General features: G+C 43.8%; 1 protein-coding gene across 6 annotated transcripts in view; it reads right to left on the bottom strand.

Annotated features, from left to right (window-relative positions):
- The window catches only part of LOC111980500 (glutamate receptor 4), a 166,120-nt gene that overhangs the window by 46,903 nt on the left and 91,605 nt on the right, over window positions 1–27,612 (bottom strand). For 5 of the 6 annotated variants that reach the window (XR_002879478.1, XR_002879479.1, XM_024011241.1 and 2 more), the window contains exons 4-9: window positions 20,032–20,216; window positions 17,189–17,242; window positions 16,380–16,538; window positions 9,839–10,006; window positions 9,541–9,645; window positions 8,388–8,492 (exon numbers count right to left, since the gene is read on the bottom strand). Coding sequence is in view for 4 of the 6 variants with exons in the window: in XM_024011241.1 (XP_023867009.1) it covers window positions 8,388–8,492; window positions 9,541–9,645; window positions 9,839–10,006; window positions 16,380–16,538; window positions 17,189–17,242; window positions 20,032–20,216 (776 nt within the window). In the remaining 2 variants the exon portion in view is untranslated. Of the gene's footprint in view, window positions 1–5,247; window positions 7,137–8,387; window positions 8,493–9,540; window positions 9,646–9,838; window positions 10,007–16,379; window positions 16,539–17,188; window positions 17,243–20,031; window positions 20,217–27,612 lie in introns of those variants that run through there. The other variant, XM_024011244.2, reaches the window with a different exon arrangement.

Below are 27,612 nucleotides of genomic sequence, written 5' to 3'. Positions count from 1 at the left end.
ATAATGATTTCAAATCACGTTACATATCTACAGTAGCTTTGATTGGACTGATACTTTCAAAATCTTAGCTAGCAGTCATCATGAATCAAGTCGACAATKTACGGGCAAATTATTTTCAATTCTTGTCATATGTGACCCGTTACAGGAAACTAGGCGTATGTCGTGGGACACTACTTCACAGGAGAGCCATTTGAACATAATTTTTTTTTTTCTTGGCAGAAATGCCTTCTCGAACATGTGAACTTTCATGTGCCTTAATAACAAACTTGTATGCCATCTGTAAATATGAATAAAATTGTTAAATTACAAGTCTAGTTGGTTTAGCCACAGAAAAAGACCTTCCCACTAGCCATGGTTGGCTGAGATAATGAGTTTGCTGGACATGCCGAGAGATGAGTTTGGATTGGTCTGCCATACAGTATAGCACGCTTCTATCTATTTGAGCTGGTCAGTATGTCTTGGTAATCCTGTCTAACACTGCTTTTTTTTTTTTTAATGGGGGTGGCTGGAAGCCTAGTGGTTAGAGTGTTGTGCCAGTAACTGAAAGGTTGCTAGATCAAATCCCCGAGCTGACAAGGTAAAAATCTGTCATTCTGCCCCTCAACAAGGCAGTTAACCCTCTGTTCCAAGGCCGACATTGTAAATAAGAATTTGTTCTTAACTGACAACCGTAACTAAATTGTTGCCAGCAGCACAGTTACAGTCACCAACGCTCTGGATAACATGAAAACAGCCTAACCAGCTCTGCTAGGGTGAGTAAAATGGTCAGAGAAGGGTGTTTTCTKATTTGTGTCTGGAAGTAGCTAGCAAGTTAGCCAACGTTAGCCAGTTAGCTTGGGTGCTTGACTGCTGTTGTTAGGTCAGAACGTTCGGATCAACCCTACTCATCGGCCAGAGTCCAGAGTGCACTCTGAATGCTCCGAGAGCGAAACGCTCTGAATTTACAAACAGACAATCTGACAGAACAGTTGCAGTCACCAACGATCTGGATAACATAACAGCCTAACCAGCTCTGCTAGGGTGAGTAATGTTCAGTGAGCTGTTCTCTCATTTGTGCCTGGAAGCAGCTTGCAAGTTAGCTTGGGTTCTTGACTTCTGTTGTTAGTACAGAACGCRTGGATCAACCCTTAAAGAGATGGGTGGGGCTAAAGCTTAAGAGGGTGTGAATGATGCTGAATGGGTGTAGACAAAGAAGGGCTCTCCAGTAGTAGTACCAAAACATTCAAAGGCCATTTTCTCAAAAGTTAATTTACAAGTTTATCAACTTTCAATGCAGAATTACTTTCCTATTGTTCCTCAACTGTAGTGCATGATATACCATTTCGTAGCTCGAAGTCTCCACATTTAACTAATGTAAAAAACACAATTTCAAATTTTGCTACATAAGAATGATTTGAGCCGGTCGGTCACATATGAAGAGAAAGAATAGATAAAACGTATTGGTGCTCATCGGCCATTGGACATAAACATTACACAAATTGGAAATCGCAAATTCAGCAATGAGTGGTTTGGAAGGAATCAGTGGCTAACTGCAAGCATTGCAATGCAATCACTAGCCTGCTATTCAGTGGAGTGGGGTCCCAAGTCTGGATTTAAGGGTCTCCAAGCTTAAAAGGATAAACATTCAATATTTGCCATGCTGTCAATCCAGCAGGACTTCTGCCGCGTTCAAAACAGGAATCTTGGAATTGGGAAATCTCGGACTTCAGTGAGTTCCTGTTCAAGTGAGCACAGCACAAGGTGAGTCCAAAAATGTATTGTATGCTGCTGCAACATGCCAGGGAGATATGTATGTATACTGTAGCTAAGAAAGCAATACTAAGTGTATGTTTTGTAGTAAGATGTTAGTTGCCCATGTGCCTCACCCTAATAATGTGGTCCCTTTTCCCCTCATAACTTAGTCTACTGTTCTGACTTGGTGGTGTACATGTAGCCTATAGCCTGTTTTAGATAAATGTTATCATGAAATATTGTAAGAGCTTTCATTGTCTGCTTATATGCCCCCTTTATTTATCCTACGGTTCTGACTTGGTGTACAGGGAGAATACTGTAAGAATGGCCCATGTTCTGAATTCTGTCGCTGTACATTTCAAAAGTTCTGAATTATATATACTACAGTATATATATAGACTAGGTCCATCCTAGCTTGTTCATTAATGCCTCTTATCCGCTCGCCGTCCCCTTATGCCATAGTTTGTACATCTCAATTGTCAGTAGAAACCACTTTTGTTTAAGCAAGTCAGCCATATCAGCTATGTTTTTCTATAAGGCAGTAAAAGAGGCTGAATGAACTGTTTCGCTGCCTGACAACGCTCTGCTGATAGCCAGGTGTAGCAGTGGTAAGGTGTTGGGACTGCTGTTGGGASAGCTTTATCTAGACCCTAACAGTGTGTGGGCACAGTTTGTCACCGTTATAGTGCAATTAATGTATTGTTTAGTGTTGTGTTGTGTAGTGGCTTTGCTGGCATGCATCTAAAAGAAAATGTGAGGAATTTGCCCCACCAAGATTCACATGCTAAAATTGCCACAGAAAGCCAACATCATAAACTTGCTAGGTGGCTAGTGTTTTAGAAACAAAACATTTTTGTTTGATTTATTCATCAAGAAAGTATCAATAGGCTACATAGCTTGATCAAATAGATGTACAAACATACCTCCTGGGAGTCCTGCCCATCACTATACACTCTCTCCTCCTCTTTGCTCCACGCTGCACCTTGGAAGGAACCACTTACAAGGGAGAATGGGGGGGGGGGTACTCTTTGCCTGGTCCAGTCAGTGTGACCCCTCTGCAAAATACCGCTGATAAATCTTTTTTTATAAATAATTATGTCAAACGTGGGCTTAAATATGAAGTTTAGTAATTAATTAAACATCTGACATTTTTAAAAATCTGAGGGGGCACGTGCRCTTGTGCCCTGTATGAGCATGATACATCTGCACACACACGTATATATTGAAGACAATAAATGCATGTGAGTTGACATTCAAATTGACAGATGCAGTCTGTCTGATAGATGAGGAGTACCTACAACAAGAAGCATCAGAATGATGGCTCTAGACTATATACTTGGCTATATATTGACCTTAAACATCCAATCACACTAGGGTTTTATACACCAAACAAAGCACTCCATGTCTCTTTCTCTCTAACCCCTAACCTTAATTCTAACCCTAACCKCTAAGCTTAAAATACACTGAAAAAAATATAAACACAACATGTAAAGTGTTGGTCCCAAAAAAGTATTACGCACCAAAAGCTTATTTCTCTCAAATTCTGTGCACAATTTTCTTTCATCCCTTTAAGTGAACATTTTTCCTTTGCCAAGATAATCCATCCACCTGACAGTTGTGGAATATCAAGAAGCTGATTAAATAGCATTCACACCTTGTGCTAGGGACAATAAAAGGCTGCTCTAAAATGTGCAGTTTTGTTACAGTACACAACGCCACAGATGTCTCAAGTTTTGAGGGAGTGTGCAATTGGCATGCTGACTACAGGAATGTCCACCAGAGCTCTTGCCAGAMAATTTAATGTTAATTTCTCTACCATAAGCCACCTCAACATTATTTTTGAGAATTTGGCAGGATGTCCAACCGGCCTCACAAATGCAAACAATGTGTAATCACGTCAGCCCAGAACCTCCACATCTGGCTTCTTCACCTGCGGGATGGTCTGAGATCAGCCACCCGGACAGGTGATGAAACTGTGGGTTTGCACAAGAATTTCTGCACAAACTGTCAGAAAACATCTCAGGGAAGCTCATTTGCATGCTCGTCGTACTCACCAGGGTCTTGACCTGACTGCAGTTCGCCATCGTATCCGACTTCAGTGGGCAAATGCTCACCTTTGATGGCTACTGGCACGCTGGAGATGTGTGCTCTTCATGGATAAATCCCGGTTTCAACTGTACCGGGGACATGGCAGATGTGCGTCGTGAGGGCGAGCGGTTTGCTGATGTCAACGCTGAGAACAAAGTGCCCCATGGTGGCGGTGGGATTATGGTATGGGTAGGCATAAGCTACGGACAATGAACAAAATTGCATTTTATCGATGGCAATTTGAATGCAAAGCGATACCGTGACAAGATTCTGAGGCCCTTCATACCTTCATCCCTTCGTGCCATTCATCCACCGCCTCATGTTTTAGCATGATAATGCACGGCCCCAAGTTGCTAGTATCTGTACACAACTCCTGGAAGCTGAAAATGTCCCAGTTCTTCTATGGCCTGCATACTCACCGGACATGTCACCCATTGAGCATGTTCGGAATGCTCTGGATCCACTTGTACGGAAATGGTGTTCCAGTTCCAGCCAATATCCAGCAACTTCGCACAACCATTGAAGAGGAGTGGGACAACATTCCACAGGCCACAGTCAACAGCCTGATCAGCTCTATGCGAAGGATATATCGCGCTGCATGAGGCAAATGGTGGTCACACCAGATACTGACTGGTTTTCTGACCTATGCCCCTACCTTTTTTTGTAAGGTATCTGTGACCAACAGATGCATATCTGTATTCCCAGTCATGTGAAATTCATAGATTAGGGCCTTATGAATGTATTTCAATTGACTGATTTCCTTACATGAACTATAACTCAGTAAAATCTTTGAAATTGTTGAGTGTTGCGTTAATATTTTTGTTCAGTGTAGCTTGTTTTCCATGTGGGGGCTGGCAAAATGTTCCCAAATCCCTGGAATTGTTCTTGTTTTACTAGCCTTTTGAGGACTTCTAGTCCCCTCAAGGATATACCAAAACGCAGGGTTGGTTAACTCTGGAGACTACTTTGGTGTCTTCAGAGTTAGGTACTGTAAATCGGCCTTTAGTTTTTCTCCAAAAACAGTACACATAGAGACCTTAGTGTCCCTGGGGCAATTTAGAGAGTGGACAGAGGAATGTTATAATGAAGAATGTGTTTGTTTAAGTTGATAGTGTTTTTATGTATCTGTGACCAACAGATATTTATGTTTGTCTGTGCTGAATTTTAGTTTTTTCTATTGTATTAAAAGAGACACTGGTCTCAATGGTACTCCCTGCTAAAATTCAAACCACACACCACACACACACACACCACACAACAACACACACCACACCACACACACACACACACACACACACAACACACACACACACACACACACACACACACACACACACACACACCACACACACACACACACACCACCACACACACACACACACCACACACAACACACACACACACATCACAACAACAAACACACTCTCTCTCTCTCTCTCTCAAAACAGCTCCTCTGTGTCCCAGTCATCACCAACCACTTATTGCACAAATCAAACCTTTATTTTTCACTTGGCTGCATGACATTCAATAAAGTGAGCACATTTCAAGCATGAGTAGAAAAAGCTATATGAAAACGTACAAGGTGCTTTCTCAGCTGAGGTTCAGGTGCTATCAGTAAGTCCCCCCAGCTGCTGTGTTTGGGATAAAACACCATTCTGTTGCCTTGTCCTTGATATGAGGGTGAAATGGGTATTTGATTTCTGACATACCCTCATTTCTAGTTCTCAAATACCTTTCTGATTCTTACATACCAATCAGCAAACAGGGGACGTCCTAAAGACATTAGGAAATGTTTCCCTTTGGTCCCTTGTAGGGTTTTGGCACAATTTCATCCCATGTACGCTCTGAGAAGGTTAAAACATYACGTTTACCTTGCTACCATAAGGAGACATTCAGTACTGTAGGCCTAAAAAGGTGTGCAGCTCCAAGCCAAAATACATTCAGTCAGAGTGCCATTGTGATAAAGTATTTTCATTATCTGYCTTAACACCAATTTTAATGGCTTTTTTGTGTGAAACGCTTTGAAGAATATAGCCTATGAATCGGGCGAGCGACGGACAAAGGCGTTTACTATCAGTCTCGAGATGAGCCATATTCAGAGCTACCACTGTGGATGAATGATTACTATACCAGTCCAAATGAAGGCTTGTCATCAGAAATAATTGCATATTTACATGACAAACAGCTGAACAGACTCTACCTGGCTCTTTTCAAAGTTTAGTGTGAATGACACTTCACTATAGGCGAATCAAAGGGGGAGCTCCTAGACGGCATCCATATTAGGAAGTATAACAACTGCCGACTTCCTAATGATGCCCTACTCCTGATATCTCATCCATCCTCTCCCAAAACTTTATCGATCAACTATCTGACAATAACAAACTTCTGTACAGTTGAGGTTCAATGCATTACCAAACCAGGTTTGAGTTACAGTTTCGGCTTATCATAGTTGGCAAAGAATGTAATACGGAAGTAAAAGCTTAATTGGTGTGTATTACAGTAAACAAACATTATCAAGTGCATTATCAAGTGCATTATCAAGTGCATTATCAAGTGCATTATCAAGCGCAAACACACATTACAGATGCTATCCCAGACAGCCAGCATAGTTAAACACTGATATTATCATGCTCTATGGAAGCGTGGTGATGTGGTTTGTATGAGCTGAAATTAGGCAGTGCTTTAGAAGGTGTGTTATAAAGCTCTTATATACAAAAGCTGAATGGAAACTCACAGATTCAGAGCAGCCTCAGAGCATTTTTCAAGTTAGTTAGTTAAAATCATCTTAACATCCATTTCAATATCAAATAATGTATCAACCATAATCACCTGGAATATGCCAGGCATGGAAATTCATGCAATAAGAACATTCATATCCTAGAGTTGTTTGAGACACACGCACACGCACGAGCACGCACGCACACACACACACAGTTAAGTACAACCATGTTGATGTGATGTTTGATAAGAAGATCAAGCATTCTTGTGGCCTTAGGCACGATGAAGGGTCCATTGTGGCTCCTATCTCTCTCCTTCTAAAAAAACACGTAATTTGGTCAGACTGTGTCCATTTTGTGTCTTCTTGAGGGGGTTCATTTTGGCTCTGGATAGATCCATCCCTTGGGTCAGTTAACTAATAAGGTGTGCATTAGAAGTCATGACGCAGCTCTCTGTTTCATCAGTCTGTTTCTTTAGGGGGTTCACTCTGGCTCTGGTTACGTCCAATACCGTCCGTCAGTTTCCCAATAAGGGCTTTCATTTGGGCTCTGCTTGTGTCCAGTTTCTCAGTTTCTTAAAATGGGTTTCCTCACCAGGGGCTGAAAAGAGGAGGATTCTGCTGAGGTATGACTCTCCAATCCCATTTCCATCCCTCCTCTACTCACTCTGTCTTTTCTTACCCTGTTGTCTCCATCTCCTCTTATCTAGTCAGCCACCTTCACTCTCAGAAACACAGCACATCTTCACCGTTTTCACACTATCATGCCGACCCAAACCAAACCGTGCCAAACTGTGGAAATGTTCTTTTAACATTGTCCTTTTCAGCTCAGTTCCAGCAACTATGATGGATGCGTAACCAGGCCAGCTCAGCACAGCTTGCTTTGGCTCGGCTCGGCTCAGTAGTATGAAAAGCCTTCTAATTTAGTACCCATAGTTAACATTCCATGCAACCGGTGGCCATTTTGAATTGTGGTACAGACAGGGTTACAGTATTAGTCCAAATTTAACTAAGAGAAACCAAGCAAACAGGCAGCCATTTTGTGCCAAGGTATCAGTTGGGTCCTGTAGGCCTACTAGTAAGTAAACAATGAGTGCTGTGGAAGAGAGAGTTGGGCCCAGAGAGTTGTGTGTATGTTTCTGTGTGCACACGTGTGTTTGTGGGTTTGTGAGTACATGCGTTTGCCTGTTTTTGTGTGTGTGTGTGTGTGTGTGTGTGTGTGTGTGTGTGTGTGTGTGTGTGTGTGTGTGTGTGTGTGTGTGTGTGTCCGTGTGTGTCCGTGTGTTTGAGTAATAGAATCTGACTTTGTCTGGCCAAATTGACTGACAGCTGTTAAAAATTTGTAGCAGTCTCTGGCAAGGATACAGAATGCAGCTCATGCATTTTATAAAGGGGACTAGACTAGTCATGGCAGGTACTGCACTTAGTGACATTTTTACAATCTCCATCACACCTAGTGGAACAACATCTCAAAAGCATCTGCAGTGCCAATGTTGACGTGTGTTTTGGATAAGGTGTGTGTTTGTGTGACTGAATGAAAGTAGAGTAGAGCTTTTCCGGGGAGAACACTAAGACTTGAGAGCGCTAGACCTCTAGTACGCTCAACCGAAAGGATACCGTTAGTTTACAGTATACTAAAATGAACTAATAGTATATACTCATTAAGTATGTAGTATACCGTATGTTAGTATGGGTATTCGAACACAGCTTAAGACTTGAGAGTGCTAGTGTGTGTCTGTGTCTCTTTTGTGTGTGTGCGCACACGTGTGTCTCTGTGTGTGTGTGTGTGTGTGTGTGTGTGTGTGTGTGTACACGTGTACATGTGTGTTAGTAGGATTGTAGTGCGTCTTACCATGATAGTGGTGACCACGACAGTTCTGTTCTCCATGATTTCGTTGGGATTGAGGGCTTCATTCTGGATCAGAACCAGCTTGTCTGAATCCGTCCAGTAACCCATCTGGAGACAATGAGAGGACTGTGAGTGGAACGGCCAGGGTGTGTGTGCGTGCGTGGTATGATTTCTTCATTGTTTGAATGCGTTTGTCCTGATTACTCACCGTAGAGTATGTGTCGTTTCCAGTATTTTTGTGTTAATTATGTGATGTTAGGATCTATGAGACTATCTGAGATATGTTGTGTATACAAGCAAAGGAGAAGAGTCACACACATTGTATGCTTGGTTGTGCCATGTATAAAAATGCACAATGTTTAGTTTTGTATTGTACAGTATATGCATCTGAGTCATATAATAGGTGAGTCAAGCTACGGAAGTGAATATGTCTGCCAAAATACTGTTTTATACATGGTATATAATAAAGCTAAACAGGTTTTGTTTCATCCTGCTGGTGTCTGCCATTGAGCAGGAAGAAGGGAGGGGAGAGAGAAAGGGATGACATGTATGTATAGGTGTATTTGACCCTAAGCATGCAGAGCCAGCCTGTGGGTAGGCCCAACCACCCCTCCACTTCATCCCCCTCTCTCTCCTCCATCACTCTCTCTCTCTCTCTCTCTCTCTCTCTCTACTGCTCCACCTCTCTCTATTCACGTACCGTAGTTGGCTGGAGTCCTGCACGTACACACACACACACACAGCACTGAAAATAATATACAGAACATGACAAAATACACACACACACACACACACACACACATTCTCGAAGCCTGAGTATACTGTTCACGCTACTGTTCATCACTAATACACAATACCCAGGTTCTACAGACACACAGACAATAATAAGATGAGAAACAGATAAACAGATGTTCACTCTCTTCTGGCATTTTAAACCATGGAAATTGAAAATGAAATGAAACAAACAAAACATTTGTTATTCAAATTATTATGGTATAGTGGTATTATGGTGTAGTTATTATGGTGATAGCTAGAAAGCATGGGCAGTGATGGAAATTGAGAATAAAATGAAACATATAGTAAATAGATATTCAAACATATAGTTATTATGTTTTCAAATGACTGGGTTAGGTGGGTGGGCCAGTAGTCATCTTACTCGTCTGGGTCCGTTGTTCTTCAGCTCAAACACGTCCATGGTGTAGTTGACCCTGCGTCCATAGTGGTCAAACTGGACATTACCTGTTAATCCCTGCAGCCAGACCTGTACACAGGACAAGACACTATCATCAGAGTCACATAGAATGCAGGTATACCTTCGTTCTATTTTAAATAAGAGCACATTTCATAGGAAACAGTTTGTAATGTTGACAGTTTGTCCTTTGTGGATATCATAGAGTTTGCAGAAATTAGGTCATTCATGAACCGAAATGGCTTTGAGGTGCAGTGGTAGATACCTGTTTGAGGGTGCGCTCCATGTCAATGCCCTGGTTCCAGGGGGCGGCGGGGTTAGCCAGACAGTCCCCAGCATTGCCCCGGCGAGAGATGTCAACCTTCTGCCTACGCAGGTTCCTGAAGGCCTCTGCCATCACCATCACGCCGTCGTACGTCAGAGCCGACGTGTACTGGGGAACAGGAGAGAATCGTCAGGTGTGTGTCTGGTAGGGGGATGAAAAGAGGGAAAGGTTTCTGCGTGTGTGCAATGGGCATAAAACATATTATTTGCGGCAAGGAAGATTGTTGCATTGTGACAAACTCTCTCGGCGTGTGACGCCAAACACTAAGTTCATTACCAATCAGATGACAATAACCTATGCTATAAAGTACAAGTTATTTTCCCACATTTTTCCACACACATGTTGTGTTTCAAAGTGGAATTAAAATTGATACATTTTTTTTTTTTTTTTTTTTTAATGGTCAACGATCTATACAAAATATTTGAACTGTGTGTCTTTCTGGGTAAGTCTCTAAGAGCTTTCCACACCGGGATTGTGCAACATTTGCCTATCATTCTTTTCAAAACTAATCAAGCTCTGTCAAATTGGTTGTTGATCATTGACTCTGGAACATTCGCTGTCTTCTTGGTAAGGAACTCCAGTGTAGATTTGGCTATGTGTTTTAGGTTATTGTCCTGCTGAAAGGTGAATTAATCTCCTAGTGTTTGGTGGAAAGCAGACTAATCCAGGTTTTCCTGAAGGAGTTTGCCTGTGTTTATCGCTTTTCCTTTTATAAAATAAAAAAAACTCCCTAGTTCTTTCCGATGACAAGCATACCCATAACATGATGCAGTCACCACCATGCTTGAAAATATGAAGAGTGGTACTCAGTGATGTGTTCGATTTGAACTTATTTCGGCTTGCCATAACAAAGGGGTTGAATACTTATTGACTCAAACCATTTCAGCTTTTCATTTTTTATTCATTTGTAACTCTAAAAACATATTTCCACTTTGACATTATGGGGTATTGTGTGTAGGCCAGTGACACAAATGTTTTATTTAATCTACTTTCAATTTCGTCTGTAACACAACAAAATGTGGAAAAAGTCAAAGGGTGTGAATACTTTTTGAAGGCACTGTAACTTTGCCTCTGGCCTGGGGGAATCCTACTCATTAACCCAGCTCTCCCTCATCCCTCCCTCGCTCATTACAGCTCTCTGTGGGGGGCGCAGTGTGTGTGTGTGGGGTGTGGGGGGCACAGGGCGTGTGTGTGTGTGTAAGGGTAAGTAGGTGGGAGGGTGAGGGGGTCTTCTGTGTGTATGTGTCTGTGGACCATCAACCCCCTGTCGGGGCAGACATGCTTCCTATATCAATGTGGGGCAAGGGGGGCGATAAACAGTTTGATAACCCCGGCTGATGCCAGCCGCACCCTGGGCACGAAGGTTAGCACCGACTGGCACAGGCAGGCCATCAATAAGAGTCTGGGCACTTGAAGAGATAAGAGGGACAATCCTGCCAAGGAGTTATGAGGGTGTTGTGGCTGTTTGGTTGACCTCCATCTAGACTGTGACCAGGACATAGTGGTGCTCCACTCAATACAGCAATGATGAATGGTGCTACTGTACAGCAGAGACAGAGGCTGTTTGGTAGGGAGAACATTGGAATGGTGATAAGGGATCAAAAACACACTCTTACACACACACACACCTCCAACTCGATCATCAAGTTTGCAGACGACACTACAGTGGTAGGCTTGGTAGGCTACCAACAACGACGAGACGGCCTACAGGGAGGAGGTGAGGGCCCTRGGAGTGTGGTGTCAGGAAAATAACCTCACACTCAACGTTAACAAAACAAAGGTGATGATCGTGGACTTCAGGAAACAGCAGAGGGAGCACCCCCCTGTCCACATCGACGGGACAGTAGTAGAGAAGGTGGAAAGTTAAGTTCCTCGGCGTACACATCACGGACAAACTGAAATGGTCCAATGTTTTTTCTCTCTCTTCTCCTAGTCTATCTCCCTCTCTCCATCCATTCCCTCTCTCTTCTCCCTCCCTCCATCACTCCCTCCCTCCCTCCTTCTCCCCTCTATCCCAAGGCAGTGCAGCTCAGCACTCAGAGCTTCTGACTCATGATGCGGGTGGTGGGTGACTGCTGGTCACCGAGACCCTTAAAGGGAGAGTTATTTATTTAAGTTTTAGCTTATTTTCAACTTCTTTGTTGTTGTTTTATCCAAACCGTTTTTAAGTTCCTTTGCTGGTAATTTAGCAACAACCAGAATCTCATGGTTAGCATTTTTGGCGCATGAAGCCATGCTGGTGAAAATTCATTGATCCAGTTAGCAGTACATTTAAAATCATGGGGAAAGCAACCGCGCTCCTCTCTGCGTTAGGCAAAGCTATTTCCCAAGGCTTTTTTGATCCGTTTCCCCTGGGATCGCTACACTCTGGATGTTGTTAAATAACCAGCAAACAAGCTTTAAAAAATGGTTTGGATGAAATGACGACACCCTCAGTATGTCAAAAATGAGCTAGAACGTTAAAAAAGTGAACTGTCCCTTTAACCCACTGTAGTACACCCCACCCCACCCCAGCCCACCCAAGCTGAGCCAAGCCAAGCCTGATAGAGTGCAGTCCAGTGCAGTCAAGTGCAGCAGGCCAGCTAAAGTTAGCTAAAGCACCAGTGCCCATGGCCATGGCCCCCTAGCAAGAGTGGAGCTCCCTCAGGCATTGGGCTCTACTATTCCAACACTGAGAAAGTCCACAGGTGTGAGACAGAGAGAGGATTGAGATACAATCCCATTGCCTGGCACTGGAGTATATGGCTACCGTTTTACGGTCTCCTAAACAATTGTGCTATTGTGTGTGTTATTTCGCATTATTTGTAACTTATTTTGTACTTAAATGTTTCTGCCGAAAAGAGCTTCTAGATATCAGGACAGCGATTACTCACCTTGTACTGGATAAAGATGTTTTCTTTAACGATTCGGATGCAAAGGATTTACTTCAGACACCCGACAAGGCCCAAATCCCTGTGATTCGCATGAGAAAGAGATATCGGGGATGTAGGTCGGGTGCCTTGTAAAGATCAGAAGATGTGTAGGTAATCTGCCTCGACCATCAGTCCTATTAGCCAACGTACAATCATTGGATAACAAAATAGACGAGCTACGATCACGAATATCCTACCAACGGGACATTAAAAACTGTAATATCTTATGTTTCACAGAGTCGTGGCTGAACGACGACATGAATAACATACAGCTGGCGGGTTTACGCTGCATCGGCAGGATAGAACAGCCACCTCCGGTTAGACAAGGGCTGGCATTCTGTGTCTATTTGTAAACAACAGCTGGTGCAAGAAATCAAATCTTAAGAAAGTCTTGAGGTTTTGCTCGCCTGAGGTAGAGTATCTCATGATAAGATGTAGACCACACTATTTACCAAGAGAGTTTTCATCTATATTTTTTGTAGCTGTCTATTTACCACCACAACCCGATGCTGGCGCTAAGACCGCACCCAATGAGCTGTATAAGGACATACGCAAACAGGAAAATGCTCATCCAGAGGCGGCACTCCTGATGGCCGGGGATTTTAATGCAGGGAAACTTAAATCCGTTTTACCTCATTTCTAAAAGCATGTTAAATGTGCAACCAGAGAAAAAAGAACTCCAGACCACCTTTACTCCACACACAGAGACGTGTACAAAGCTCTCCCTCGTCCTCCATTTGGCAAATCTGACCATAATTCTATCCGCCTGATTCCTGCTTACAAGCAAAAACAAGGACGCACCAGTGACTCGGTCAATAAAGAAGTGGTCAGATGTTTCAGATGCTAAGCTACAGGACTGTTTTGCTAGCACAGACTGGAATATGTTCCAGGATTCTTCCGATGGCATTGAGGAGTAGAACACATCAGTCACTGGCTTCTAAGGCACTGCATCTCAGTGCTAGAGGCGTCACTACAGACACCCTGGTTCGAATCCAGGCTGTATCACAACGGGCTGTGATTGGGAGTCCCATAGGGAGGCACACAATTGGCCCAGTGTCAGCCGGGTTTGGTCAGTGTAGGCCGTCATTGTAAATAAGAATTTGTTCTTAACTGACTTGCCTAGTTAAATAAAGGTTAAATAAAAATTAATTTAATAAATAAGTGCATCAATTACATCGTCCCCACAGTGACTGAAAGTACATTCCCCAAACAGAAGCCATGGATTACAGGCAATATCCGCACTGAGCTAAAGGGTAGAGCTTCCGCTTTCAAGGAGCGGGACTCTTACGCTTATTAGAAATCCCGCTATGCCCTCCGACAAACCATTAAACAGGTAAAGCGTCAACACAGAACTAAGATTGAATCATACTACACCGGCTCTGACGCTCGTCGGATGTGGCAGGGCTTGCAAACTATTACAGACTACAAAGGGAAGCACAGCCGCGACCTTCCCCGTGACAAGCCTACCAGACGAGCTAAATTACTTCTATGCTCGCTTTGAGGCAAGCTACACTGAAACATGGATGAGAGCATCAGCTGTTCCGGACTACTGCGTGATCACGCTCTCCGTAGCCGATGTGAGTAAGTCGTTTAAACAGGTCAACATTCACAAGGCCGCAGGACCAGACGGATTAACAGGACGTGTACTCCGAGCATGCGCTGACCAATTGGCAAGTGTCTGTAATACCAACATGTTTCAAGCAGACCACCATAGTCCCTGTGCCCAAGAACACTAAGGTAACCTGCCTAAATGACTACCGACCTGTAGCACTCACGTCTGTAGCCATGAAGTGCTTTGAAAGGCTGGTCATGGCTCACAACACCATTATCCCAGAAACCCTAGTCCCACTCCAATTTGCATACCGCCCCAAAAGATCCACAGATGACACAATCTCTATTGCATTCCACACTGCCCTTTCCCACCTGGACAAAAGGGACATCTAGGTGAGAATGCCATTCATTGACTACAGCTCAGCGTTCAACACCATAGTGCCCTCAAAGCTCATCACTAAGCTAAGGACCCTGGGACTAAACACCTCCTTCTGCAACATCCTATAGGGAGGTCAGAGATCTGGCCATGTGGTGCCAGGATAACAACCTCTCCCTCAACATGATCAAGACAAAGGAGATGTTTGTGGACTACAAGAAAAGGAGGACAGACCATGCCCCCATTCTCATCGACGGGGCTGTAGTGGAGCAGGTTGAGAGTTTCAAGTTCCTTGGTGTCCACATCAACAACAAACTATCATGGTCCAAACACAGCAAGACAGTCGTGAATAGGGCACGACAAAGCCTATTCCCCCTCAGGAGATTGAAAAGATTTGTCATGGCTCCTCAGATCCTCAAAAAGTTATACTGCTGCACCATCGAGAGCATCCTAACCAGTTGTATCACTGCCTGTTATGGCAACTGCTCGGCCTCTGACCGCAAGGCACTACATAGGGTAGTGCATACGGCCCAGTACATCACTGGGGCCAAGCTTCCTGCCATCCAGGACCTCTATACAAGGCGATGTCAGAGGAAGGTCCAAAAAATTGTCAAAGACTGCAGCCACCCTAGTCATAGACTGTTCTCTCTGCTACCGCACAGCAAGTGGTACCGGAGCGCCAAGTTTAGGACCAAAATAATGCTGTTCATTGACTACTGCTCAGCATTCAACACCATAGTACCCTCCAAGCTCATCATTAAGCCTGAGGCCCTGGGTCTCAACCTCGCCCTGTGTGATCCCAGGCGATTGGCGATCCCAGGCGATAGCGCCTCTTCAACCTCAGGAGGCTGAAGAAATTTGGCTTGTCACCCAAAACCCTCACAAACCTTTACAGATGCACAATATAAGGTAGATGTTGTGGAATTGTTACTTGTTGATATTGCTGCACTGCCGGAACTAGAAGCACCAGAATTTCGCTGCACTCGCAATAACATCTGCTAACCATTTGAATGTGCCAATAAAATTTGATTCGATTTTTATTTTATGCTGCGCTTTAATTATTTATTATTTATTATTTATTATTTTCTATTATCTATTTTTTTACTTAACACTTATTTTTTCTTAAAACTGCATCGTTGGTTAAGGGCTTGTAAGTAAGCATTTCACTGTGCGCTGAATACCTGTTGTATTCAGCGCATGTGACAAATACAATTTGTATTGCACCTGGCCCTTGACAGTGCAGACGAGACTGTTAGCAGGTTAGCAGGTACTGCAAGGTATTTTAAGTGTGTGTGCGTGTGTGTATGTATGTGTGTGTGTATGTATGTGTGTGTGAACGTCTCCATGCCCTAGCTAACCCTGCACCTCTGCATTTGGTCTTGTAGAATCCTAAAGCCACATAAAGTGAGCCCAGAAGGACAGGCATGGCATTGGAAAAGGTCTCAGGTCTGATCCTGATTGACTCAGCTCTGACAAATCCTCCCTGGGTGCTATCCTCCAAACCTTAGAGGAGAGATACACCAGAGAACCCCCAGGCCTAGTGTACCATGGGAGGGAGCTGTCCCTCTTCAGGGGATGGGGGAGAAGGCAGGACATTAGTGAAGATGAAAGAGGACTTATTAACCCCTAGGTAGGGTGTTACCTTCGGGGGGCTGTCGGAGCCTGGGTATTCCCTCTGGTCCAGCTTGTTCCAGCGCTGCATCAGCTTGATGACCATGGGGTTACTGAAGTCCACCAGCTGAAAGCCCGACACGTTGGCCCCTCCATGCATGAAGCGCTCCAGGTTGATGTCCTTAAACCCCTGGGAGAGAGAGTGGGGGGAAGGGGGGCGAGATGGAGCGTTTGGTACGGATGGAGGCAGAGGGCAGAGAAGAAGAGAGAGGATGAGAGAATGACATTTATAGATAGAGGTACAGAGAGTGATGGAGGTAGGCAAAAGGTAAATAGAAAAAGGGATAGAAATAAAGCGAGATATGGGGGAGAGAGAGAAGAAGAAGGGGAAGAGAAGAGAGGCAAAGAGAGCGAGAAAAGGAGAGAAACAGAGACAGGACCCTGTACAGTATGTGATACCACAACATAAAAGGACACCAAACACTTCTCCGAATTCTCCCCTAGCCTTTTCTAAGATCACCGGCTGAGTCTGAATTCTGTCGACGCCCTGCTTCTATAGCAGAGAGCTGGTAAGAAGGATTGTGCCAACAGTAATCTCTCTCAGCCCAGTGCTCTGATGCCTCCAATGCTGTGTCACACTCACACCCACACTCATGCACACACCCACACACACACACACACTGAGCTGTCCTGCTCTGGACATCATTAATACACTGTCACTGTGGAAATGGGCTGAATACTAATTACATAGACGAGAAGAGAGGGGGGGGGAGAGAGAGACAGAGAGAAGAAGGAAGAATAAGGATGTAGTCAAGACATGCCAGGATTTTTTCCCCTCACCAAGTTAGCCATGATGTAATGGTAGCCTTTGACATGTTTTCCGACGCTGACAATCTGCGAGAGAAGGGGAGGAGAAACGTTAGAGAAACGTTAAGTCAACCCGACTGGAAAGGGACAAACGTTCGACAGATTTTAATTGAACCCGACTGAATTAGCATTAGCATGCTTAATTGGCTGTCAGTTGAATGACACCCCAGTGTGTGCGGCTTGCCACCGCGTGAACATTGTCTTTCATGGGGAGAAATCAGACCTGCCGACTGTCTAAACAAATGAGTAGGCATCCGGATGAGTACCACACAAGGAAAAAGACAGACAGACACTTTGAGGCGAGGCAAGACATGACAATGTTCCCGGCATGGAGAGAGAGAGACAGAGAATGTTCATTGAATCATTGTCATCATCATCATTGAACACAAGCAGATTTCAAATAGCTAAACAGACTTTGAACTCAAGACAGCTGCCGCTTACGTAGCCATGTAGTATGACTCTGCTTATAGATGATTTGTGAGGTACAGTATCTACGTACTGATTATTAAGACTTTATGAATGCTCTGTAAAGCATCCATTGTTGTGTCTTTAAAGTTTTAGCCTAATGTGTTTGAATGTATCGCTTACAAATATAATCTGTTTCCACTAGCATAGCTCCATTCTCCAAAATTGCGAGCTACATTTTTCTGGACATCGCTATATAACCAGGTAACAAAATGAAACAATAACACCTGAGGGAAGTTAAAAATAAGCAACAATTTTTTTTAAATTACCCTTTAAAAGGGGACCCATGCAGAGGTAAAAAAAAAGAAGAAGATTTGACCTGCTAATTTAGATGTTGTGTGTACTGAGGCCTACAGAGATATGACGGGTACTGTTGGTTGTGTGTCCAGGGATCACACACACACACACACACACACACACACACACACACACACACACACACACACACACACACACACACACACACACACACAGAGTTGTTAGCACAGTGATATGCCGGAGCAGAGATTTGCTGAATAATTGAAATGTGAGATAGAGATACTGGTTGCCTGGGGGCGGCGGAGGAGTACACTATGAAACAGAGAAGGGGGTTATTTGGTTAATTCAACTCTGACTACATACAGTACAGGCAACTGAGTGGCGCATAGCTGCAGGAAGTAGTTTGTGGGTATGGGTGCTGCGATCCTTTTATCGACATGGGGGGGTGGGGGCTGCTGGAAAGAAAAAAATTGCCCGCACTGCAGATGGCTATATTGATCCACGAATACAAGACTATTAAAGCTCCAGTGCATTACCTATGTGAAAAAGTATTTTGTTAATTTAAAAAATATACACTACTGTTCAAAAGTTTGGGATCACTTAGAAATGTCCTTGTTTTTGAAAGAAAAGCAATTTTTTTTGCCCATTAAAATAAAATACAATTGATCAGAAATACAGTGTAGACATTGTTAATGTTGTAAATGACTATTGTAGCTGGAAACGGCAGATTTTTTATTAAATATTTACATAGGCGTACAGAGGCCCATTATCAGCAACCATCACTCCTGTGTTCCATTGGCACGTTGTGTTAGCTAATCCAAGTTTATCATTTTAAAAGGCTAATTGATCATTATTAAACCATTTTGCAATTATGTTAGCACAGCTGAAAACTGTCGTCCTGATTAAAGACTAGTTGAGTATCTGGAGCATCAGCATTTGTGGGTTCGATTACAGGCTCAAAATAGCCAGAAACAAAGGACTTTCTTCTGAAACTCGTCAGTCTATTGTTGTTCTGAGAAATGAAGGCTATTCCATGAGAGAAATTGCCAAGAAACTGAAGATCTAGTACAACGCTGTGTACTACTCCCTTCACAGAACAGTGCAAACTGGCCCTAACCAGAATAGGAAGAGGAGTGGGAGGCCCCGATGCACAACTGAGCAAGAGGACAAGTACATTAGAGTGTCTACTTTGAGAAACAGACGCCTCACAAGTCCTCAACTGGCAGCTTCATTAAATAGTACCTGCAAAACACCAGTCTCAACGTCAACAGTGAAGAGGCGACTCCGGGATGCTGGCCTTCTAGGCAGAGTTCCTCTGTCCAGTGTCTGTGTTCTTTTGCCCATCTTAATCTTTTCTTTTTATTGGCCAGTCTGAGATATGGCTTTCCCTTTGCAACTCTGCCTAGAAAGCCAGCATCCCGGAGTCGCCTCTTCACTGTTTATGTTGAGACTGGTGTTTTGTGGGTACTATTTAATTTAATTATGCTGCCAGTTGAGGACTTGTAAAATTGCTTTTAGTTGCCTGGTTTGCTAGATTTTTAAATAGATAGGTTTATTGGTGTTAAAATACACCAGTTATGCTATTTTGGACCACCAGGCTGCTGATGTCATGCAGCCTGTCGTTTTTGCGTTTATACTTTTTTATAACGATAACGACAAGTTTGATGTCGGACAACAATAGAATGTTCATGATGTCACTGTGACAACTGTCTACAGACACGTTGATAGACGTAGTATAAACCAGCCTTTAGTCTTGAAATCTTTGAGACATTTTCTCAAAAGTGGGGTTACAAGTTTATCAACTTTCAAAGCAGAATTACTTTCCCATTATACTCGACTGTAGTGTATGATATACAATTTTCTAGCTCTGAGTCTCTACTTTTATCCAATGCAAAAAACACAATTTAAAATTATGCTACTTGAGACCGAATTGAGCTGGTTGGTCACAATTGATTGATTGATTGATTAATTCACCTACTCTAGCCTGTTGGTGAGCCTCTCAAACTTATCCTGTCTGACTGCCTAACTGCCTGTCTTCCTTCCTCTCTGCCTGCCTGCCTTGACTAACTGACTGACTGGCTGACTGATCTCACCTGCTCCAGCATGTTGGTGAGCCTCTCGGCCTCCAGGTCGATGACAAATTTCTTCTCCTGCCGTCGGTCCAGGTCCTCCAGGAGGCGCCGGTAGGCCGCGTCGTTGAATTTCTCCACACAGATGGCGCTCACCTGCCAGCTGTTCTGGCCCGCCTTCTCCATGATGGCTTGCAGTATGGCGTAACCTGAGCGACCAACAGCCAATCAGATCACAGCATGTCATTCCAATACTTTATTTACATAGGGACAATTAAAAGATTGACATACTGAATGTATAACAGTCAGATGCATTGCACCATCACATCTGATCTTACACTAATTTACAGTGCCGGTCCCCAAATCAGCAGTAACATTTTGGGCCCAATCCAAATCCAAACTAAATTCAAATTGAACCCAACCCTGCTTCCTTTTGGCTGGGAAATGTTGAGGCACAGAAGGTTTCAAATGGAACGAATGAACCATGTTGCTGATTATTACTGATATCATCAAGCTGACGCCACAATCTAAAAACCCTGGCTTTACAAAAACAACAAGCATGTGCTCCCCCAAGAAGCCTTGCATCCAATTAGACCTCTTTAACTGTGTTGAGTTCAGAGTTCTAACCCTTTGCTACTACGCAGATTCTTAATACTAACTAGTCCAGCAACAAAACCCCCATAATTGAGTAGATGGCATAGTCTCTTTGATCAGCGATTGGTGGAGTGGTAGGAACCATTGGTACTTTAGAGGGGGACCCTGGGCTGCTGGGGCCTTGTATATAAAGAGGGGTGATAGAGAGATGATAGAGAGATGAGAGGAAGTCAGGGGAGCCCCACACGGCGCTTCTTCTCTCCTCTCCAACAGGAACAGATGTCCCCCTTAAACGGCCCTTCCTGGTGGCCATCACAATCTGGCAACCTTTCTCCCTCTGCTCCCAATTAGTAGATTAACCTGTGCTCGAGTATCCACGTCTGGCAACCCAACCCCCCTTTCTCACTCTCTATTTTCCTGTGCACCCTATTAGAGTGGTATCTCTCTGTGTCTGTGCCAGGAGGACAAGGACGATGGTCGGTCACACACACACACCACTGCCTCAGTAAAAAAATAAAAAATATATATTATTGAATATTAAAACATACAATCTACCTGCAGTGAAGCCGCTCAACATTTACATTACATTCAGTCATATAACAGACTCCCAACCAGAGAGACTCACAGGAGCAACCAGGGTCAAGCGCCCCGCCCAAGGAGCACGCCGACAGATCTCCCACCAAGTCAAAACGGGGACCCGAACCAGCAACCTATCGGCCACCGGCCCAAACTCCCAACAGCCAGGCCACCAACCATCCAAGATTCTCCCACAGTTCCACGAGAGCTGCCCTTAAACCATCCGAGATCCCCCCCACTGCCCCCCGAAAAAACCTTTCCCTCCATTCCCAGCCCCCCCCACCAGCCACTGTCCCCCCCTAAAGGAACCAACAACCAACAAAAGGAGCACAAGAGAAAAAGGAGAAAGACAAAGGAAAACAACAATGCAAAAACAAAAGACATCAAGGACTACATCAATCAAAACAGCAACTGTATACGTTTGAGTGCACGTGTGGCACTATTTACATGTGTGAATGTCCGTATGTGTGCGTTTGAATGCGAGTGTGTATATGCATGTGGGGTGGCAGGTAGCCTAGTGGTTAGAGCGTTGGACTAGTAACCTAAAGGTTGCAAGATTGAATCCCCGAGCTGACAAGGTAAAAATGTCGTTCTGTCCCTGAACAAGGCAGTTAACCCACTGTTCCTAGGCCGTCATTGAAAATAAGAATTTGTTCTTAACTGACTTGCCTAGTTAATAAATAAAGGTTTAAAAAAAAGGTGTGTGTACACACGTACCAGTACCTGCCTCAGCTTTAACACACACCTGTGTTAGGTGACAGAGGAGTGGGTAAATCCTGTAGAAGACTTGTGTTGTGTTCATTAGGCATCAAAAGGAAGAAAACTGATGGAAACAGGGCTGGACCTGCATTTGTACAATAAGAAACGGCAACTTTTGATTTCCGTTGCAAAACTATTTTCTGAAATGCAGACCACATTGACATGAATAACACCACAAGATCAAAAGATACATTTTTTAAAATTTTATAGAGTTCACAAGAGTGAGTTTTTTAAATCCACCCTTGGGTTGTGTTCATTAGTAGCCTGACCACCCGTCCACATCGATCCAGCAAAAGGCTACGCCCACTAGCGATTCTTCTCCGCAATGAATGTATGGATGGAGCAATCGATACAGCAGCGGAATTAAATTCAGGATGAATTCAGGATGAATTTAATAGAACCTAAAACATTTTAAATCCTCTTGCAATGGAAAATAAAATTATGGGTCAGGTCCATAGTTTCAGTTTCAGTCCATTTTCTCCCATTTGGTGCCTAATGAACATGACCCTGATGATAACAACCCCAAGATGACAATTCTGAAAATACAATAGGTTCGTGCTTTGTATATGTCCTATAGACTATGAGCAAACTGACATTTCCTGGCTATGGTCCTATTGGATATAGACAGAGCTAATGACTAGTTGGCTAGTGGCCCATATATCTATATGGCTGTGATTATAGTGTTTCAGTCAGAGAACCAGGTGCAACTTCTCTTCTCATGTCAGTGATATCAATGCAATTGCATAGTGGAGATGAAAGCAGAGCCCATAATAGGCCCTGTCAACAAAGAATCTAAGTGCAACCATTAAGGCTTATACAGTATAGACGGGCCACAGAAACACACACACACACAAGCATGTGCACGAACAAACACACATGTAACACACACACACGAACAGAACAGACATGCACGCATGCATACACAACGCGCGCGCCACACACACACACACACACACACACACACACACACACACACACACACACACACACACACACACACACACACACACTCTCTCTCTCTCTCTCTCTCTCTCCTTAAAGTGAGGCCTACGGCAGACACATAACAGCCCACTGCAGCAACAGTAATTCCTTTCTATGTAATGACACAAAATCCTATATTGTTCTATTTGCAATCACATGCCTCAGTCCCCCTATACCAGCCCCACCAACCAGAGACGAGCGCTAAGGCCTGCCATCCTCCTTGTCCGCCCACCTTTCTACCCGCCTTTCTACACACCTTTTTTTCAGCCTTCCTGCCACTGATTACCAGCTGATGAATCTGTAGCCCGGGGCTGTGTGTAGAGCAGCTAACCACAATCAGCGTCATCGCACTAGCTGCCTGCCTGCACCACAGAACAGCACAGAGTACAGCCTCCCCTACCCCATTTCCTTCTCCCGCTCCTTGTTGCACACTGCCATTCACTGCCACTAGGAGGCAGTGGTTATATGAAATTAATGACTTTCAAAGAGCGCTGGTCTACTGCAGTAAACTACAGGGAGATGGAGAGTGATGGAGCGGGTCCGAATGTAGTCCGGGTGGAGAGAGAGAGCACAATACTCCTGAGAGACCTAACCTTTTAAACTGAGTCATTCATCCTGACTTGGAGACCCCGCTGTTTGGTACACATCTGTCTATTGGAGAAAGATAGACAGACAGACACAGAGAGTTAGACAGACACAGAGAGAGAGATAGTCACAGAGAGAGAGACAGACAGAGAGGGAAGGAGAGAGACAGACAGAGAGCGAGAGAGAGAGACAGAGAGCGAGAGAGAGCGAGAGACAGAGAGCGAGAGAGACAGAGAGAGAGAGAAAGCATGGGCCTCCCCCTCGCACGGCCACAGCTGAGCACGTGACTATGATATTCCACATACAGGGAGCTTTTCCACTATATTGCAAGGAGAAGGAGAAGTCTACTCCTAGTAGATACAAAAACATATATGAAATGGTTAAAGCGAGATTCGCTACTTCCAAAGCGGAGTGGTATTATTATTTTTTTTATATCTCCACTGATCTGCAGTTAATGCAGTTAAGATAGGAACAGATTGGAAAAGGTGGCTGAGTAGAGGACTGCTGGTACAGGAGAAGTCTAGAGCAAGATATTCCAAGCCTTACCGGGTCATAGATAGGAAGGTGGATAACAGTTATTATTATCATCTCAATGGGCAGTTCTGGTAAGGTGGTTGGAATGATGTCATTTTAACCAGGGATGTTTGTCCACAGGGATGAAAGTGACGCAGAAAATTGAAAGGAAGAAATGCACGAGGAAAATACATTCCGCTGAAATGGTTTGACGAGGGTGTGGGACACGTCAGGGCTCCACGCTGGTCGGTGACACCTTGACAGCTGCAGTGTCAATACAGACATCGACGCATGTGGTGAAGCCGCTGCCTTTTCTCACCGTACTACAAGAGCCCATGTTTAGGCCTTCAGTAGAGCTCGGCAGCTGGTGTTGTGACAGAAACAGTAGAAACAGCAATAGCAGGAGTAGTATAATTTTTATTTATTTTTTTATTTTTATTTTACCGTTATTTTACCAGGTAAGTTGACTGAGAACACGTTCTCATTTGCAGCAACAACCTGGGGAATAGTTACAGGGGAGAGGAGGGGGATGAATGAGCCAATTGTAAACTGGGGATTATTAGGTGACCGTGATGGTTGAGGGCCAGATTGGGAATTTAGCCAGGACACCGGGGTTAACACCCCTACTCTTACGATAAGTGCCATGGGATCTTTAATGACCTCAGAGAGTCAGGACACCCGTTTAACGTCCCATCCGAAAGACAGCACCCTACACAGAGCAGTGTCCCCAATCACTGCCCTGGGGCATTGGGATCTTTGTTTAGACCAGAGGAAAGAGTGCCTCCTACTGGCCCTCCAACACCACTTCCAGCAGCACCTGGTCTCCCATCCAGGGACTGACCAGGACCAACCCTGCTTAGCTTCAGAAGCAAGCCAGCAGTGGTATGCAGGGTGGTATGCTGCTGGCCTATGCCACTTCAATAATGTTTACATACAGTTGAAGTTGGAAGTTTACATACACTTAGGTTGGAGTCATTAAAACTCATTTTTCAACCACTCCACGAATTTCTTGTAAACAAACTATAGTTTTGTCAAGTCGGTTAGGACATCTACTTGGTGCATAACACAAGTAATTTTTCCAACAATTGTTCACAGACAGATTATTTCACTGTATCACAATTCCAGTGGGTCAGAAGTTTACATACACTAAGTTGACTGTGCCTTTAAACAGCTTAGAAAATTCCTGAAAATTATGTTATGGGTTTAGAAGCTTCTGATAGGCTAATTGACATCATTTGAGTCAATTGGAGGTGTACCTGTGGATGTATTTCAAGACCTACCTTCAAACCCAGTGCCTCTTTGCTTGACATCATGGGAAAATCGAAATAAATCAGCCAAGACCTCAGGAAAAAAAATTGTAGACCTCCACAAGTCTGGTTCATCCTTGGAAGCAATTTCCGAACGCCTGAAGGTACCACGTTCAACTGTACAAACAATAGTACACAAGTATAAACACAATGGGACCACACAGCCGTCATACCGCTCAGGAAGGAGACGCGTTCTGTCTCCTAGAGCTGTTTGGACAAATAATGAATTCAGGGGCTTTAACGCAGTCGGCATATCCTTGGCATGACTATTGTCACAGATTCAGGGACAAAACTGATCCTAGATCACGCTTAATATGTACATACTGTATGCTTTGGGAATGTGTATTGACTGTTTGAACTGAAGATGTTATTAAGGGCTATTTTCATCATGTTCAACTGATATGAGATATGTGGTAAAGTGTAGCTACAGCCCTTCTGGGTTGAAACACATCTGAGAACAGGGTGAGCCATTATTGATAGTTTAGAGAGAGCGAGAGAGCAAGAGAGTGAGAGAGCGAGCGAGAAAGGGATGGAGAGAGAGAGCTCTAGACCAAGAGAGAAGGATGCGCCTTGGACCCTGGTTCTGGCGTTGCTCATTAGTGGAACAGGAACCTCAGTACCTCTGCCCAGTCCTCCGAGACAACGAGACACAGAGGAAGAGAGAGGGAGTGAGAGAGAGAGACAGAGACAGAGAGTGAGTGAGTGAGTGTGTGAGTGAGAAAGAGAGAACTGAAGATGTTATTAAGGGCTATTTTCATCATGTTCAACTGATATGAGATATGTGGTAAAGTGTAGCTACAGCCCTTCTGGGTTGAAACACATCTGATAGTAGGTGAGCCATTATTGAAGTTGTAAGAGAAGGAGAGAGAGAAGGAGAGAGAGCGAGAGAGAGAGAGCGAGAGAGAGAAGGAGAGAGAGCGAGCGAGAGAGAGAAGGAGAGAGCGAGCGAGAGAGAGGAGAGAGCGAGCGAGAGAGAGAAGGAAAGATAGAAGAGGATAGAGAGAGCTACAGAGAGAGAGAGAGAGAGAGAGAGAGAGAGAGAGAGAGAGAGAGAGAGAGAGAGAGAGAGCGAGCGAGAGAGAGAGAGAGAGAAATAGAGAGAGATAGAAAGAGAGAGAGAGCTACAGAGAGAGAGAGATAGAGCGAGCCAGAGAAGGAGAGAGAGCGAGAGAGAGATAGAGCGAGAGACCAGGGGTTCTTAAACTTTTTCAATTCTGTGTTTTCCTGGGACCCAAGCTTAGGATAATATGCAACTATACATACATACATACAGGTACATTTCATTGCCCTTATGAATGAAACAAATGCAACATAGACAAAAACAAATAATGAAATTAAATATCCATAGAAATATCTATTAATGTTTATTTTCCCCATTAAAAACACTCTTACATATCTGTCTAGGTTGGAACTGTTGCTGTTAAAATACAATAAATCTTTTTCATTCTGAATTGTAATAAACGGATTGATCACATCACACAGATGAATAACAGAACACACACACAGGCTTGTTGATAGTGCAACCCTAAGTAACAGTACAGATTAAAAATAATCAGGCCTACTGTACATCTTACTGTAGAAATTATTGTTTGATAGAAAGTCTAGGTTGGAACTGTTACTGTTAAAATACAATACAGATTTTTTGTTCAGAACTGGAATAAACTGATTGATCACATCACACAGATGTAGACCAGAAAACCCCCACACAGTCCTAATGAGAGCATGTCTATTCTGGGCTCTGTTTTTGACAGTAAAACACTGAGGTTATGCTCAGCCTTGAAACTGTTTCTGTACTTGTTTTTTATGTATGCCAGAGTTGAGAACCCTGACTCACATAGGTATGTGATGCCAAACTGGACCAGAACATCTACTGCTCTCTCAGTCAAGCAGGAGACCGCTTCCTCCTGCTGTAGATGAACAACCCAGAACTGTGTTTGCCTCACTTCAGTTTATTCCAGTTAAAAATAACAATTATTGTATTTTAACAGCAACAGTTCCAACCTAGACTTGTTTTCAACAATAATGTATACAGTAAGATGTACAGTAGGCCCGATCACTTTTCATATTCATCTGCACTGTTCCTAGGGTTGCACTATCAGTAGCTAGCTTGCTTTGGCGAATGGTAGCTATTAACTGTGTACAAGGCCAGGGGATTGTTTGAAAGTGAAACTCACATCTACTACTATGAGAGATAGTACTCGCTTATTTCTGCTTATCATCACCCGTTATAAAATGACAACAATGCCTTGCTAGCTGACTCACTTTCCACTGTCGAAGCACTGTTTCATGA

Source organism: Salvelinus sp. IW2-2015, linkage group LG20 (assembly GCF_002910315.2).
Source record: "Salvelinus sp. IW2-2015 linkage group LG20, ASM291031v2, whole genome shotgun sequence".
NCBI classification, from domain to species: domain Eukaryota; kingdom Metazoa; phylum Chordata; class Actinopteri; order Salmoniformes; family Salmonidae; genus Salvelinus; species Salvelinus sp. IW2-2015.
This window is presented reverse-complemented; position numbering and strand designations above follow the sequence as displayed.